General features: G+C 35.5%; 2 protein-coding genes across 6 annotated transcripts in view; one reads left to right on the top strand and one right to left on the bottom strand.

Annotated features, from left to right (window-relative positions):
• Window positions 1-14,675, top strand: part of CadN (neural cadherin) — a 610,878-nt gene that overhangs the window by 106,307 nt on the left and 489,896 nt on the right. For all 5 annotated transcript variants that reach the window (XM_089240252.1, XM_089240174.1, XM_089240398.1 and 2 more), the window contains 5 exons: window positions 80-318; window positions 1,278-1,403; window positions 1,662-2,000; window positions 3,518-3,708; window positions 7,186-7,375. In XM_089240252.1, coding sequence (XP_089096378.1) covers window positions 80-318; window positions 1,278-1,403; window positions 1,662-2,000; window positions 3,518-3,708; window positions 7,186-7,375 — 1,085 coding nt within the window. The remainder of the gene's footprint in view (window positions 1-79; window positions 319-1,277; window positions 1,404-1,661; window positions 2,001-3,517; window positions 3,709-7,185; window positions 7,376-14,675) is intronic.
• On the bottom strand, window positions 9,751-14,587 carry PIG-C (phosphatidylinositol glycan anchor biosynthesis class C). The gene has a single exon (XM_089240437.1). The coding sequence runs from the start codon at window positions 14,580-14,582 to the stop codon at window positions 13,728-13,730; it is 855 nt and encodes a 284-aa protein (XP_089096563.1). The 5' UTR covers window positions 14,583-14,587; the 3' UTR covers window positions 9,751-13,727.

Here is a 14,675-nt window from a genome sequence, read left to right as displayed (position 1 = left end):
TTCATTCTGCAGTCTTCCAATTTGAGCCCCATAAGTGAATGTACAAATCTGATACTCATCGTGTTGTTCAATGTTTCAGGTGTGATACGTCTCATCAGTGGACCTATCCATTTGGACAAAGACAAGTACGAGCTAAACGTCACTGCCAGGGATGATGGTGGTTGCTGCAAGAACGGTGCCCTAACCGTTCATACTAGTACTGCCCTGGTGGTAGTTTTCATAACCGATGTAAACGACAACAAGCCGTTATTCGAAGAATGCTCAACTTATGCGCCTCAAGTAGAAGAAGGTGCACCCAGTGGAACCTCAGTTATTAAGGTATAAATATCGTTGACATTTTCGAATGAAAAGTAAAAAATTTAATCAAACATTACATTTTTGTTCTGATACAAAGTTCACATAGTTTCACAAGTTCACATACTTTATACGTTTTTCATGAATCAATGTAAGACCAGACACACACAACCGAATACACTTTAAATGTATGAAACAATTTTTTGTACATTCCAAGAGAAAAAGCTAAAATGGTATACTATTTAGTTTCAGAACACAATTAAAAACTGATCATGGATAATACCGTCCATAGAACCAGAATTTTTTTTTCATTTTTTTAAAATCAATGAAATACTCTCATCTCTCTCTGTACAATGTCAGTATATATATATATATATATATTTGATATCACCATATTTGTATATGAATAAACATGAATTTATCATATAATACAAAAACAATAAATACATGATTATGAATTTGAAATACCAGTAGAAGTCTGAACAAAGTGTAAAGTTATTATGCACACAAAAGGACATTTAGATTGTCATAAAAAAAAAAGAGATCCGACTCTACAGTATTCTTGCAGATTCAAAACTCCAAATAAGTCTTCTTGATTTCTACTTGGCATTAGAATATAGGATTTTTTTTAAAATGGCAAAAACATGCACACAAACTCACATTTCACTATATATAAACATTAAAAAAAAGACAAAAAGTGAACACACACAAAGAAGCACACGCATTGAAATTTTTTATGATATGTCTTCCCCAAAAGACACAAAGTCAAGTCATGTAGTTAGGGATAGATTTGACATGCAAGATATTTATCAGTGCGAATACAGTATTTATTCTTTTTTTTCAATAAGAATGGTGATAAGTGGATACTATTGGTCAGAATGTAAAGTGATTTGTATATCTTGATTTATTATGATTTTGCTTTAATCCAGCTTTAAAATTCATCTACTGCACTATTTAACTAAATTCTGCTTTTCCCGTAATAGGTCAAAGCAACAGATAATGACAAAGGCCACAATGGTCAAGTGAGATATTCCATAGTACAGCAACCAAATCAAAAAGGCACCAAGTTCATAGTGGATGATGTCAGTGGAGAAGTTAGAACAAACAAGGTAAAGTTTCATTTACATAATGTTTGTGGAAAAACATAGTGAGGTACACATGATGTGATATGTTTTATAATTAACAAAACTGCTCCTTAAAAAATTATCAAAAATTGAACAGTTTGCATCTGTCACAAAAAGAGTATTTACAATGCCATATTCAACCACATACAATAGAAAGTGAGTTTAATACTCAATCACATAAAAAGTATGTAATATTTATTTTTTGAGTAGCCTCATTGATACATATTGGATCATGATTTGCAGGTGTTTGACAGAGAAGGTGACGACGGTCGATTCGTGAGCGTCACTGTAAAAGCTACGGACAGAGGCAATCCTCCATTAGAAGGCGTTTGTTCCTTCAAAGTTGAAATAACGGACATTAACGATAACCCACCACTATTTGACAGGCAGGAATACAGAGAAAATGTGAAGCAAGATACTCCAAAGGGCACGAATATCCTCAGAGTATCAGCTTCTGACGAAGATGCAGATAACAACGGTGCAATTGTATACAATCTAACAGCACCTTATGATCCAACAGACTTGGATTATTTCGAGATCAATCCTGATTCTGGATGGATAAGTCTGAGGAAAGCTTTAGATGTAAGTTTATCATGCACATTTTTTTTTTTTTTTTTTTTTTTGTCTGTATCTGAATTATTTTTGAGTAACACCTTACTTATAAATGAAAGTATGTTGATCATATCCAAATCACCAGAATTGATTTGTCAAAGTAATGTCATTGTTAAACTACAATATATTTTTGAGAAAATTATCTATTTACTATTTCAACACTTTTTATTAGTTCTTACTTCTCTCTATAAAAGCTAAAATGATTTTGAATTCACCAATAAATTGACACCTGTAAATGAAATCATGTTTTAACTGAGTTGTATTTTGTTATATAAATAATCCACGTTTTGTCAAGCAAACTATCTTATCTTAAACATTGATTGGTTCCACAAAACATTTTGACATCATTTTGAATCAACTTGTTATTAATGAATGATGGTGCATTCATAGTCATCATAAGAATAGGATCAGTTCACTGTATAAAATCCCCTCTGATTTCAAACAATTGGATCCTTTTTAATAACTACACTGGCAATATTTTTAAACACTGGTAACAGTTTTTAATAATTACACTGGTATTTACTTTTGAGACTAACTCATTTCTAAAGGTTGTTTGTGGCATGAAAACCTTGAATGAAACTTTCATAGACAAAAAATGAAGAGACTGATAGTTTGTTAAGAATGTATTAACAATCATACAGAATGCAATACAGTATATTCTATGCAGAATTAAAAGTAGTTTTGGGGTACAAGAGAAATACAGTACATAGTGTAGCCTGGAAATATTGTTGGCTCAGACTAGTTCAAAGTGCCAGGGGCTAAATTTGTGTGAAAGAGCCTCTTTCTATGTTTGATGCTAGGTAAATAGTCATGTTCTTGAATAGTGGCTTGTGCATTTTTACCATACTGCTCATAACTTGGATTACTTGCAAGAAGAAATGCACATAGATTGAGGTACAAAGGCAAGACCATATCCAAGCAGATTGTTAAGAGAAACAATTTACAGCCCTTACAGTTGACAGCAGAATGGAGAATTTGAAAGAAAAGCTTCATGTATCTGCCCCCCCCCCCCCAGGACAGCCACCTAGCCAAGTCAAATCCAACGGTGCCTCTCGAAAACAAAAATGTTCTTTAGGACCCAAAATCTGTCTCTGCTAGATGCCTCAGGGCTTCACATGGGCCTTGAACAACCAATGGGTGCCACTGGAACCTCCAACCTATCTCTCTATCACTAAAGCAGATTCAATTACATATGCATATCAAAATAATCTTTCATCAAGTACCTATTTTTTTAATTCTTAACACTGCTTGCCCTTCACACTAAATTCAATTTCTCAGGTTGGAATTCGTATGGGAAAATATGAACGAAGACAAGCACACAAAAGTGATTTCGGCTAAATACACTTAGTTATACTAAAATGTTATGATTAAAGTTTTGAGATAGCATAAAACTTCCAGCAATAGTTTATTTATATTACAAAATATGGAAATTATTGATACTAAACAAACTATATGTCTGTTCCCTGATGTTTTTTTATCTATTCCAGAGAGACCAATATCATTTGAGAGCAATAGCCTTAGATAAAGGCTCTCCGCAGCATAGAGCAACAGTAGAAGTAATAATAGATGTTGTAGACAGGGCAAATAATCCTCCCATATGGGATCAACCTGTATATGGCCCTATATTCATCAAAGAAAATCTCATGGTGGGACAGAGTGTGATATCCATCAAAGCCAGGTAAATGATCTCTGATTTATATGATAGTGGTTTTTGTACCTGTGATACCTTAATTATGTCACCTTACACACAATATTTGTTGTAATATGAAAATTTGTTGCTCGCAAATCATTGTAAACCTTTTTAGTTTTATTTTCTGAAACATTTCCCTACATATTAATCACTTAAGAAAACAACTATTATATTAAATTAACATATATCTCACCTCACACAAACTCCACATTGATGCATGATAATTATATAAAATGAGTAGTTGTTGCATATCGTACTAATAACTGACAAATCCAGTATGCCTGTTTCATCTAGCTCAATACAGGAAAATATTTGACATTCAGATTGTGGAATGGATGGAATAAAATTTAAAAAACTATTTGATAAATCTGTGATTTAATTATTAACTACTATATAAAAAATCAACTTCCACTATTCTAAAAAAAATTATGTCTGTGTGTGTCTAGGAATATCCTATTTGATCGTTTTTTGCTAACTTGGGCTGGTTAGAGTCTATGGATTAAAACTGATTCAATTAAAACATCTATTCTTCCATGGGAAATGCCATCTCAGGTATTCAGATTAGTTAGTGCTATAACCTCTCTGATGCCTGGGGTGGGGGGGAGCTCAATTTTCGCTCAGTAAAAGAATGAAATTTAAGACTGCAAAAAATCATGATCAATTTACAGTTCAAAAAGGAAGAAAAGTGTGCGTTCAAAAATGTGTTTTCACTCCCAGTAACTAAGATAGTTTTTTTTTACTTGTTATCCAGTAATTTATGGCAATGTTTCCTCAAAGTGTGCCTCATGGCATCGCCAACTTTTATCAGGGGCATAGTGACAAGCTGAAATTGATGCGGGTAGCTATTTATGCTCTGAAGTGGTTCTTTTATAAATGTGCAATATCTACTAAACTATTCTGGGTTGCTGCAGATGAACCATAAATAGGCAAGGGAGCCACAAGTGACAGAAGTTTGAGAACCACTAGTTCATGGCATAAACCCTGGTTTTATCTCATAAATATATATTTACTACTGAATAAATGTAACCTAATTATTTTCCTCATGCTATTTCAAGATGTGTCTGATATTAGCCTAAATTATTGACAAAAAGGTATTTTCTGCCAATAATTGAGTCACAAGCATAATTTCATCAGAATTTGCAATAAAACTCAAAATTAGAACATGCTATACATCAATTTATACAGATTTAATATCAATAGCATTATCAAACTATTTGCATATGTTAGCAGAGGCGCCAACATAAAGCATACATTAAGGGGGCTGAAAGTTGCCAGTCTACCCATGTGTAGGAGGGGAAGAGTTCTGAATTGTATTGTACCGTATATACTCGTGTATAAGCCGACTCGTATATAAGCCGACCCCCCCACTTCAGAACCACCAAAATCGCAATAAATTGAAAACCCGTGTATAAGCCGACCCCAAAAAATCCATGCTTTTCAGAGAAAAAAAATTCTTATATTTTCATGCAAAATTAATAGTTTACGAAAATTTACAATAGAAAACGATTCAAACTTTTTAATCCGTTTCTTCTGAGTCTCCAAGCTCATCGTAATCCATCATAGGGGGGTGTGGCATCTTTGTTTTCATCTTCATCTGGGCTGCCATCGCCATTGTCACTTTCAAAGAGGATATCATCTTCAGTTCCGTCCATCGCATTGCTGATGCAACACTTTTTGAAGGATCGGTGCAAACAGAATTCCACTCCTCATGTACCCATTGGCACACTAGGACAATGTCAGGTTTCTTCAAGGCACAACTTTTTAGTATTTTCTTTATTACAGGAACTCATCCACATTCGATCCATAAATTCCTCAAATGGTCTTTGAAAGACTTGTTGATGCTCACATAAGGCTTTACAATCGACATTAGCCCACCTGGTATCAAAGCCAATGATGTTTTCGATTTCTTTGCCTCTCGTTTGTGACATTATCGGGGTTTTAAACATATCCCATACCAATAATGCCGGTTTCTCAAACACTACTACAAAAATGACTACTGATTGTGGGGTCGAAATTTTCTCATCAAAAACTGACCCGAGTATAAGCCGACCCCCCCACTTGAGGAACGAATTTTTCCACAAAAAAACTCGGCTTATACACGAGTATATACGGTATATTCATTAGTTATTAGGGACGCGGTGGGTCAGCCCCCCTCACAAAATTTATTGGGAGTGGGGGGTGAAATAACCTCAGACTCTGGGTTCTGGTGCCTATGCATGCTAGTATTTTAATCAGAATAACTAATTATAAATTTACACACACGTTACTACTTAAATCTCAGAACATAAAAAATATAATATTTTAAACAAAACTAATGAAAGAAACATGATGAATATAGTGTTCAGTCAATGATCAGATACCGTAAATATCTTATTGATAATCTCATCAATTGAGACTGTGGACAGCAAAAATTTTACTGTATAGGGTGATTCTAAATTCATGGGACAAATTTTAAGAGGTGATACGAGACACATAAACAAGCATTTTTTTTATCACAGAATGTGCAGGGCAGTAGAGGGTGTTTTTATAGATTGCACAACAGAACTTCACCAAAAGCAAATAGCATATTTTTCTGATGGATTTGCTGTATTAAGTGCAATCAACCACCCGAGGGTGCGGGATATTGTAATGTGGTAGGCCTTCTCTTTGTGCAACCTGGGTAACGCAAATTCTACCACAAATAAATTTTACTGCTTGATCATTGTTTGGCACAGCATAACCTTGATGGTCCTTGTACCAATTAAAAACAAATTCCAATCCAATCCGAAGGTGCACATGCGCTCTTGAATGGTTGATAGCACATTTTGCAGAGATTCCATCATAAAAATACAGTATTTGTTCTTGGTGAAGTGCTGTCTAGCATTCTCTGAAAACACCATCTACCGCTTTTGCTACTGCAATTTGACTGCATATTTTATGATCAAAAACGCTCGTTTAGGTGTCTCATATCACCTCTTAAAGTTTGTCCCATGAATTTAGAATCACACTGTGTATTGCCGCATTTCATGGAACTTTTTGTAACACATTTTTGTTAAATGTAAACTCCAATTGATGTTTAGAAAATCATCCAGGTTTGTCAGAAAGATATTTTAGCATTATGCATGCTAATGAGAAATAAAAATAAGATTGGCCTATTGAATATGATAAAAATATTTCAAAAGTTTAAATAAATATTCTTTATACATGTGCATGAAATGATGTTATGAATATACATATATATAACAGATGAATAAACAACTTCAACATCAAAAATAAGTTAAAAAATAGTACTATTCATTCTCAAATAAATATTTACAAGAAAAATTTTTTCTTCAATTTTTTTAAAATGGTTCGGTGACTAAATTCAAGAAAATGTTGCAAATTTGAGTTGAGGAAAAGTCCCTTACATTTGTGTGTTACATAAAGTTTTTTTTAGACAAAAGATTTTAATGCCATTTACTGAATTACTGAAATGGATCATTTCAGGTCAGGGATACCAGACAACCCAACTGTCTTCTATACATTGATGAAAGGGAGCACAGAACAAACAAATAAGAAGGACACTTTCTACCTTGACCAGCGAAATGAGAATGGCGATACTTGGGCTGACATTCAGGTCAATTACCCATTGGACTATGAGAGAATACAACAATACAATCTTACTGTACGAGTAGAGGTAAGTCTTTTTTCACAAGAGCATATTTGAATAATAAACAATATTACAAGTAAAATGCATTGGATGAATGATGAAAGGGAAAGAATGCATCCAGATTTAGATTATAAAATTAAAAAAAAAACTTTGTTCTGCAGAAGCAATGACTGCTATATAATCAATACAATGATATTGTAATCAATCAATCATAATGATACAAAAATACACATGCGTCAGTGGTCTGTAGAGCAAATATTTAAGTCCATTTTTTCCAGGCTCTTCATAAAATTTCGAATCTGAGGAAAATAGACCTTTTACACACACACACACACACAAAAATGCGAATTAACGAAACTTCACAATGTCATTTAAAATGAGTAAAGTTCAAATTTTATTTCTTTTGTACAAAATTAACTAGATTCTTCATTTTCTACAAAATTAGTTGCTTTTCAAGAAATTATGCATTATTTTCACAAAAACAGGACCTTATAAAAAAGTCTGGATAGACCCCCTGAATGTCTTATGCATATATATGTGTTAGAGAGAGAGAGAGAGTTATACTATTATCACAGAATATGACACTTGTAAACATCACTACAGTAGAACCTATCGATAACAAATACCCATAAAACTAAAAAAAGTTTTGTCGGCAAATGAGTAGTGTCCCTTAATATAAAGTGAAACATATTGAAGCCCTGTCCTACAGGCTCCAAAAGTTCTGTTAACTGGAAGTGTCAGCTAATGGGAGTGCCGGTTATAAAAGGTTCCACTGTATGAGAAACTTATGAAGTACATGAATTTTTATGGGTTTATTTCATGTCATAGACATACATAAAATGTAATGTAATACAAAACCCCTCATTGTATTGTGCATGTCAGGAGACTAAGAAAAAGAGCAATATATAAGTGAAAGCAATGCAGTGGTTTTTTTGATTTGCAAGCACAATTCATTCCATAAACCCACCTCTCATTTTCACTGAATGGGGAAATAATTGTCCGTAAAAGACGCGTGATCGTTTGTCAGGGGTTTGAAATTCATATTTTTTATATAAGGGGGAATTATTACTTCTGTAAAAGAGGGGCGACTGCATCCGAGGGGTTTTACTGTACATCAAAGCAAGCATCCTTCCAAGAAATAATGAAAACTCAAATGATTGTTTATACAATCGTCTTCATACTGCCAGCCCAAATGCTTTTCAGAATGAGCAGGGGCGTCACTTTGAAATTATTGCTTGCATTAACATATAGTCTAACAAGAGAGTGAGACTTTGATGATCTTGTGCTACAAATGCTTTTGCTTGTATTGCGAAACATTGATTGTTTATCAAGTCAAAATTTCTTTTGCTTGTCTCATGAAAACACTCAAAAATTGAGTAATGTGTAATGTGAAGTTATACTGTACATGAATGTAGCACAACATGAGTCTTTTCCATTTATGATTCAATGCAAAGCGATGGAGGCAAAAAGTTGAGAGGCTTTTATTTATTGTTTAATGCTATCTGTTAATCAATTCAGCATTCAGTGATTTGGGACTTTAAAACGTTTTGCTATTGAACAGATCCATATTAAAGAAACACAAAATTCTGTTCAAACCTGTCACACTAAACTTTTTTCATAAGTTATAAGTACTTTATTCATTTCTTTTTTTTAGAAAAATTGGTGGAAACACATGGGGCAAAAATACATTGTTTTGAGCAGTTTATCTCCAAAAACTGAAAGTTACAGGGATACATTATTATGTTGCAAATTCTTTTGACAAAATTTTTTCCAGCTGTACAGAACAAAATATGCATTTTCGATTTAACATGTGACAAATGTTCTTTGAATGAATGCAGTTAGGGGCTTTCTCTCTTTTTAAAACATTGGGGGTCTCCATGGGTGCCCCCCACAAATTTGAGGCTTTAAATTTAAACTAAATATCTTAACTTAAAAAACTCCAGAAGTTCTTCCCCTAGTTGAGGCCTTCTACTGTTTTCTCTTTGTCCTGAACAAGTTCTCTCCTCAGCCTGTCAAAATTGGGACATGTGTTCAAGATTACCTTAGATATGTATCATGAATTACTGATGAAGAATTCAAAAAGCACTAAAATTAAATGATACATGGCTTTGAACAACATACAATTAAACACATGGCTTGTGAAGGGAGGTCTTTGACGCTTTTAGTACAGCTTAGTGGACAGCAGTTCATGAAGCCTTCCATTTGTAAAATTAATGTGCAATAGTTGTGTTGTAGAGAAAAGCTAATTATTCCAACAGTTGCTGATTAGTCAGAATTAAAAACTATTGGTATGAGTCATAAGTGTACCAGTGTATTTTTACCATTATAAATAAAACACTTAAAGCTAAAAAAAAAGAGAAATTTTTTCCCCTTTTTGTTATCTATAAATTTTGTTAATATCATAATTTTAATTCACATTTCAATAAATGTTATATCACTTTAAATTTATATGATTATCACAGTATTGAAACTAATAGCAATCCACTTAATGTTGTTTTAATTTCTTGATCACACAAGTGACGACAGTTTTTTTCCCAATATTTTTAGTCAATTGGTGATAATTCTTATGAATGTAGTAATGCTTGTGCGCGAGTGGCACAGTGGTAAGACGCTTGTCTTCCACTATGGTTACCGTCAAGGTCCATGAGTTTGAATCCAGCCAAAGAACGTTAGAATCAAGTTCTTTACCTACTGATCCTGGGGCGACCATGGATAGATGGATGATCATTTCCCACTCAACTTCATTGGTTGAAAATTGTCGTATGGTGATATATCAATGGAGTTCGTGTGTGGTAAAGTAGTAGTAATGCTTGCGAGCAGTTACAGAGTGAATACAGTGACCCATATAGTCGCAGCCCTGCCTACAAGCATAATTGAATTTTCTAATGTCACCAACACGAAAGTAGGGAAGGGACAAATAATGAATTAACCAAATACCAAATATTCCGCTAATTTTGTTGAATGCTGAACATCAATTTTCTTAAAATTCATTACAATTATACATAAAATTGGTATTTTTAATTGATAATAAAATTATAGGTAATTTCAAGTGATATTTAATTTTAATTATGGAATTAATTATTTAAATAAATATTAAAAACTGGTAATTGAAAGATTTTTATTGCAATGATACTGAGATAATTAAATTTTACGATCATATATTGTATTTCAACATTACAGTGATACTTCGGCTAATGAAGATTCATTCTGGAATCACATTAGACTTCACGTTTAATCCTGAAACACAATTCCCAATAAGCTTGTATGGAAACTAGTTTAATTCGTTCCAGCTTTTGGCTAAAATTTAAAGATGAGTTTGTTTTAAACACAGAGGAATGCTATAAAAAAAGACAAAAACTGACTGATGGCTGAAATGAACAGCTTCAAAATTGGATGAATGAGAATCTGCAGGAAGATGAGAGATGCTGAAGATCATACGGATGATCATTTCCCACTCAACTTCATTGGTTGAAAATTGCCGTATAGTGATATATCAATGGAGTTGGTGTGTGGTAAAGTAGTAGTAGTAATGCTTGCGAGCAGTTACAGAGTGAATACAGTGACCCATATAGTCGCAGCCCTGCATTTATTTTACACTAATTTGTATGCACACACAACCACTACCACCGCCACCTTCAGTGTACTAAGGCCGATGTTGACACAACCCAGTCAAGTTTGTAGGTGCCCTCATTCATTTCTGATTTGGTCAGCTCATTTCTGTGTCTGATACATGCAGATGGAAAAGGTAATCTCCTAGAATGTTTAGACTGTTCAGCCTGGTGCTAAGTCTTGCACTACTACTACTAAACCACACATGTACCTCGTCCATATTCCTCTAAAGTCTTGCACTGAAATAATACATGTTTTTTTTAATCAATGGAACACGGGCTCCTTTTCTTAATTAGCTGAATGCTTAAGTTTTCCATGAAGTGTGACAAAGAATTTCAGAAAGAGAAATGGAGGTACAGCGGTTATTTTATGTCAACGTGTGTATTCATATCGACAAAAATGTTTGTTAGCTGAATCTGTATTAGTTAGCCAAGGCAGAAAAATCACAGAAAAAAACGTCAGCTGAAGTATCGCTATACTGACAGAATCAATTTTTTTTTCAACACTTGTTACAATTTTACATGAATTAAGATAATTTCAACCATATTATTTACTCTCAAGTATTAATTATTAATGCATCATAAAATTTGTGATTTATTTTCCCTCTAGATTTTCCCTTTCAGTATTTAACTCAATGCGTTTCTTGTCTAGGTACATCCTTGAGTTAATGAATTTGAGTAATTCATGCTCACTTTCACTTTATTGCAGTAGCACTCTATTTCCAATTTCATGTTTCACTTATCCTAGAAATTCACTCTCACACACCCTCTTTCACAGAAAGGGATACACACCACACAATAAAATATAATCAGTAAATTTATGTGCAAAATTCCAATTAATATATTAATATATATTTTATGAAAATAGTTTGTTGTGCTTAGATATTCTAAGCATTATTCGGCAAAAGGGCCAAATACCAACTGAATATTCATACTCTACATAAAAAGACGACATCTGCCAAAACTATTCTAACTTGACAACAGCTTTGTCCCACAGACCAAATATAGTTTCTTTATATTTCTGACAAAAGTTATGATCAGACGCAACAAGAAAAATATAATGGCACAGATAGGTGAAACAACATGCATAACAACTATGGCCACCGTGCCTCAACACATTAACTGCCAGTCATGCGAGGCTGTGTTGATAGTTATAGCTCTGACAAAGAAGTAGATTGTACCCATACGCCGATTTATAATATTATTAAAAAATGGTAATGAAAGATGATTATGTGTATCACACTGATTGTTAAGCATTATGTAAGCCTTTAATCATAGAATTTATTGACTATGCATGTCAGATTGTGATTAGCACTAGAGGTAAAATAATTTCTTAAATGCCACATCTATCACATGCGGGAGTGACATGTAAAAATGAATGAAAAATTTTCTCATGCCTGTGCAATTGCTTCTTCAGTGATAATGCTATGCCATGCACTATTGTGAGATCGGCAATCAATGTGTTAAGTAAATGCCATCAACTATAAAACTAGACATCTTTATGGTCTTTTGTCTCAAGAAGGGCATCAGTATGAATGTTTAGACAGCGGACACTATGAGGATGAAAGTTTGCAGCATAGTGGGCAAGCATGGAATCAAATATTGCAGAATTCAGGGATAGAGTTGGGAACAAAATTATTGTCGGTTTGAACACATGGTTCACCAAGAGAAGTATTTCATGTTTTTAGTACAGCTTTTAGTAGACAGCTGTGCATCAAGTCTTCCAATGCGGTATGAGTTGTGTGAAGTATCGAAGAAAGAAGATACCAGCCTAAACTACTCCAAAATGACAAAAGCTTAGTCCCAAGTGCCAAATATGGCCTGTTTATATTTCTGACAGTACGCAAAAGTGCAGGGAACACAAAAGTTATAAACAAACACAATAGGCAAAATATTCAAAGTACAGACTAGTGAGACATGGTAGACAACAACAGTAGCCACAGTACCATAAAAAAATATCATAAACAACACTATAGACATCATCTTTTTCTCAAGACAGGGTATTTGTATGAACGTTTTGAGAGTGGACACTATGAGAATGAACGTGTGCAACACTGTGGGCAAGTGAAACGACAGACACATGGAGGTGAACACTACAGAGTTTAGAGATAAGCTTGGAGACACAATGGGTCTCTGGGTTTTGAACACATCGCTCACCAAACCAGGCAGAGAATCAGAACGATGTGTCGGGAGGAGCAACTTGTGACAGTCCCTTGTATCGTCCCATATTTTACAGGACAGTCAAATTCAAACCATATTTTCTGGCTCTTGGGAGGGACAATTTTTTTTTATCATCCCCTGCCATTAGATCATGTCTGAGCAATGCAGACATCTTCAGATTCGAATGAAGAAAAGGCAGGCATATTCAACTGTGACAGAAGCTGAGGCAGCAATCTTCAGCTGTGATGGAGTGGAGGCAGGCATCTTTAGATTCCAATGAAGTGTAGGCAGACATATACGTAAAAAAAGCTGAATCAGATATCTTCAGCTGCAAATGGAACAGATGCAGGCACCTTCAGTTTCGAATAGGGGGAAGCCAACCGCCTTCAGCCGCAAATGGAGCAGAGGCCAAATCCACTGCAATGTGTCAGAGAAGAGACTTATTGTGTTAGTGCATTAAATCATTATGTATTTTATGGGACAGACAAACCTCTTATTTTTGATCTTGCACAAAGCAAGGTTTTTGACATGTCAAGTGCAGTTTAGTGAACCGCAGTTTTCTAATGTGGCTTGAGTGAGTTGTGTGGAAACATCAAAGACACGCACCAAAACTACTCTAACTTGACAACAGCTTCGTCCCACGGGCCAAATATAGTCTCTTTGTATTTCTGACAGTACACGAAAGCACACGGACACACAAACGTTATAAACAGACAAAAGAGGAAAAACATGACGGCACAAACGGGCGAGACACGGTACACAACAACAGTAGCCACGGCACCGTAAACAAACGTCATCAACGACAACACTATAGACATCTTCATGATCTTTTGTCTCAAGACGGGCATTAGTATGAACATCTGGACAGCGGACACTATGAGGATGAAGGTGTGCAGCACGGTGGGCAAGCGGGACGAGAGACACACGGAGGCGAATATCGCGGAGTTCAGCGACAGGCTCGGCGACACCATGGGCCCCTCGGTGCCGTAGTTCTGGAACAGCACGTGCGCCGCCAGCATGCCCACGACCATCGCGTAGATGGTGTCCGTGCTGATGGTCTCGGTCAGCACGTGGAAGACCGGCGAGAAGACGTAGCCGAAGAACAGGAACACGACGCAGCTCATCATGTTGCCGAAGCTGACCCTGGCGAAATGCGCCAGCGACCACGGGTCGCGCCGCCGGGTCGCCAGGAGGTGGTAGATCGAGAACGGCACTATGAGCACCGTCGGGCAGAATATCACGACGGGCACCGGCACCAGTTCGTACTTCAAGTACCAGAATATCATGAAGAAGAGCACCGTCGAGCAGAGCTCGTTCGTCACCGAGCACGCGCCGGAGATGGCTTCCGGATACGAGAAATTGTACAGGTCGACATTTTTCCTCAGCTCCGACAGGAAGGACGGGCCGACGTGATTATCCGGGCATTTTTGCTTCACGTACAACGCTTTCCGCCATTTGCGATCCATTCCGATGATTTATTTCCCCAAGCTTCATCGGCGGCCGGCGCAATTTAAAATTAAATCTTTTAATATTCGAATTTTTAATCATTCCCAGCATTG

This window comes from Pholcus phalangioides, unplaced genomic scaffold, assembly GCF_987345545.1.
Source record: "Pholcus phalangioides strain wild (caught in Gottingen) unplaced genomic scaffold, Ppha-v1.0 ptg000001l_1, whole genome shotgun sequence".
Lineage (NCBI taxonomy): Eukaryota > Metazoa > Arthropoda > Arachnida > Araneae > Pholcidae > Pholcus > Pholcus phalangioides.
This window is presented reverse-complemented; position numbering and strand designations above follow the sequence as displayed.

Bases quoted from the DNA above. Each gene is read 5' to 3' on its own strand.
- PIG-C (XM_089240437.1), bottom strand. From the start codon at position 14,582: ATGGATCGCAAATGGCGGAAAGCGTTGTACGTGAAGCAAAAATGCCCG.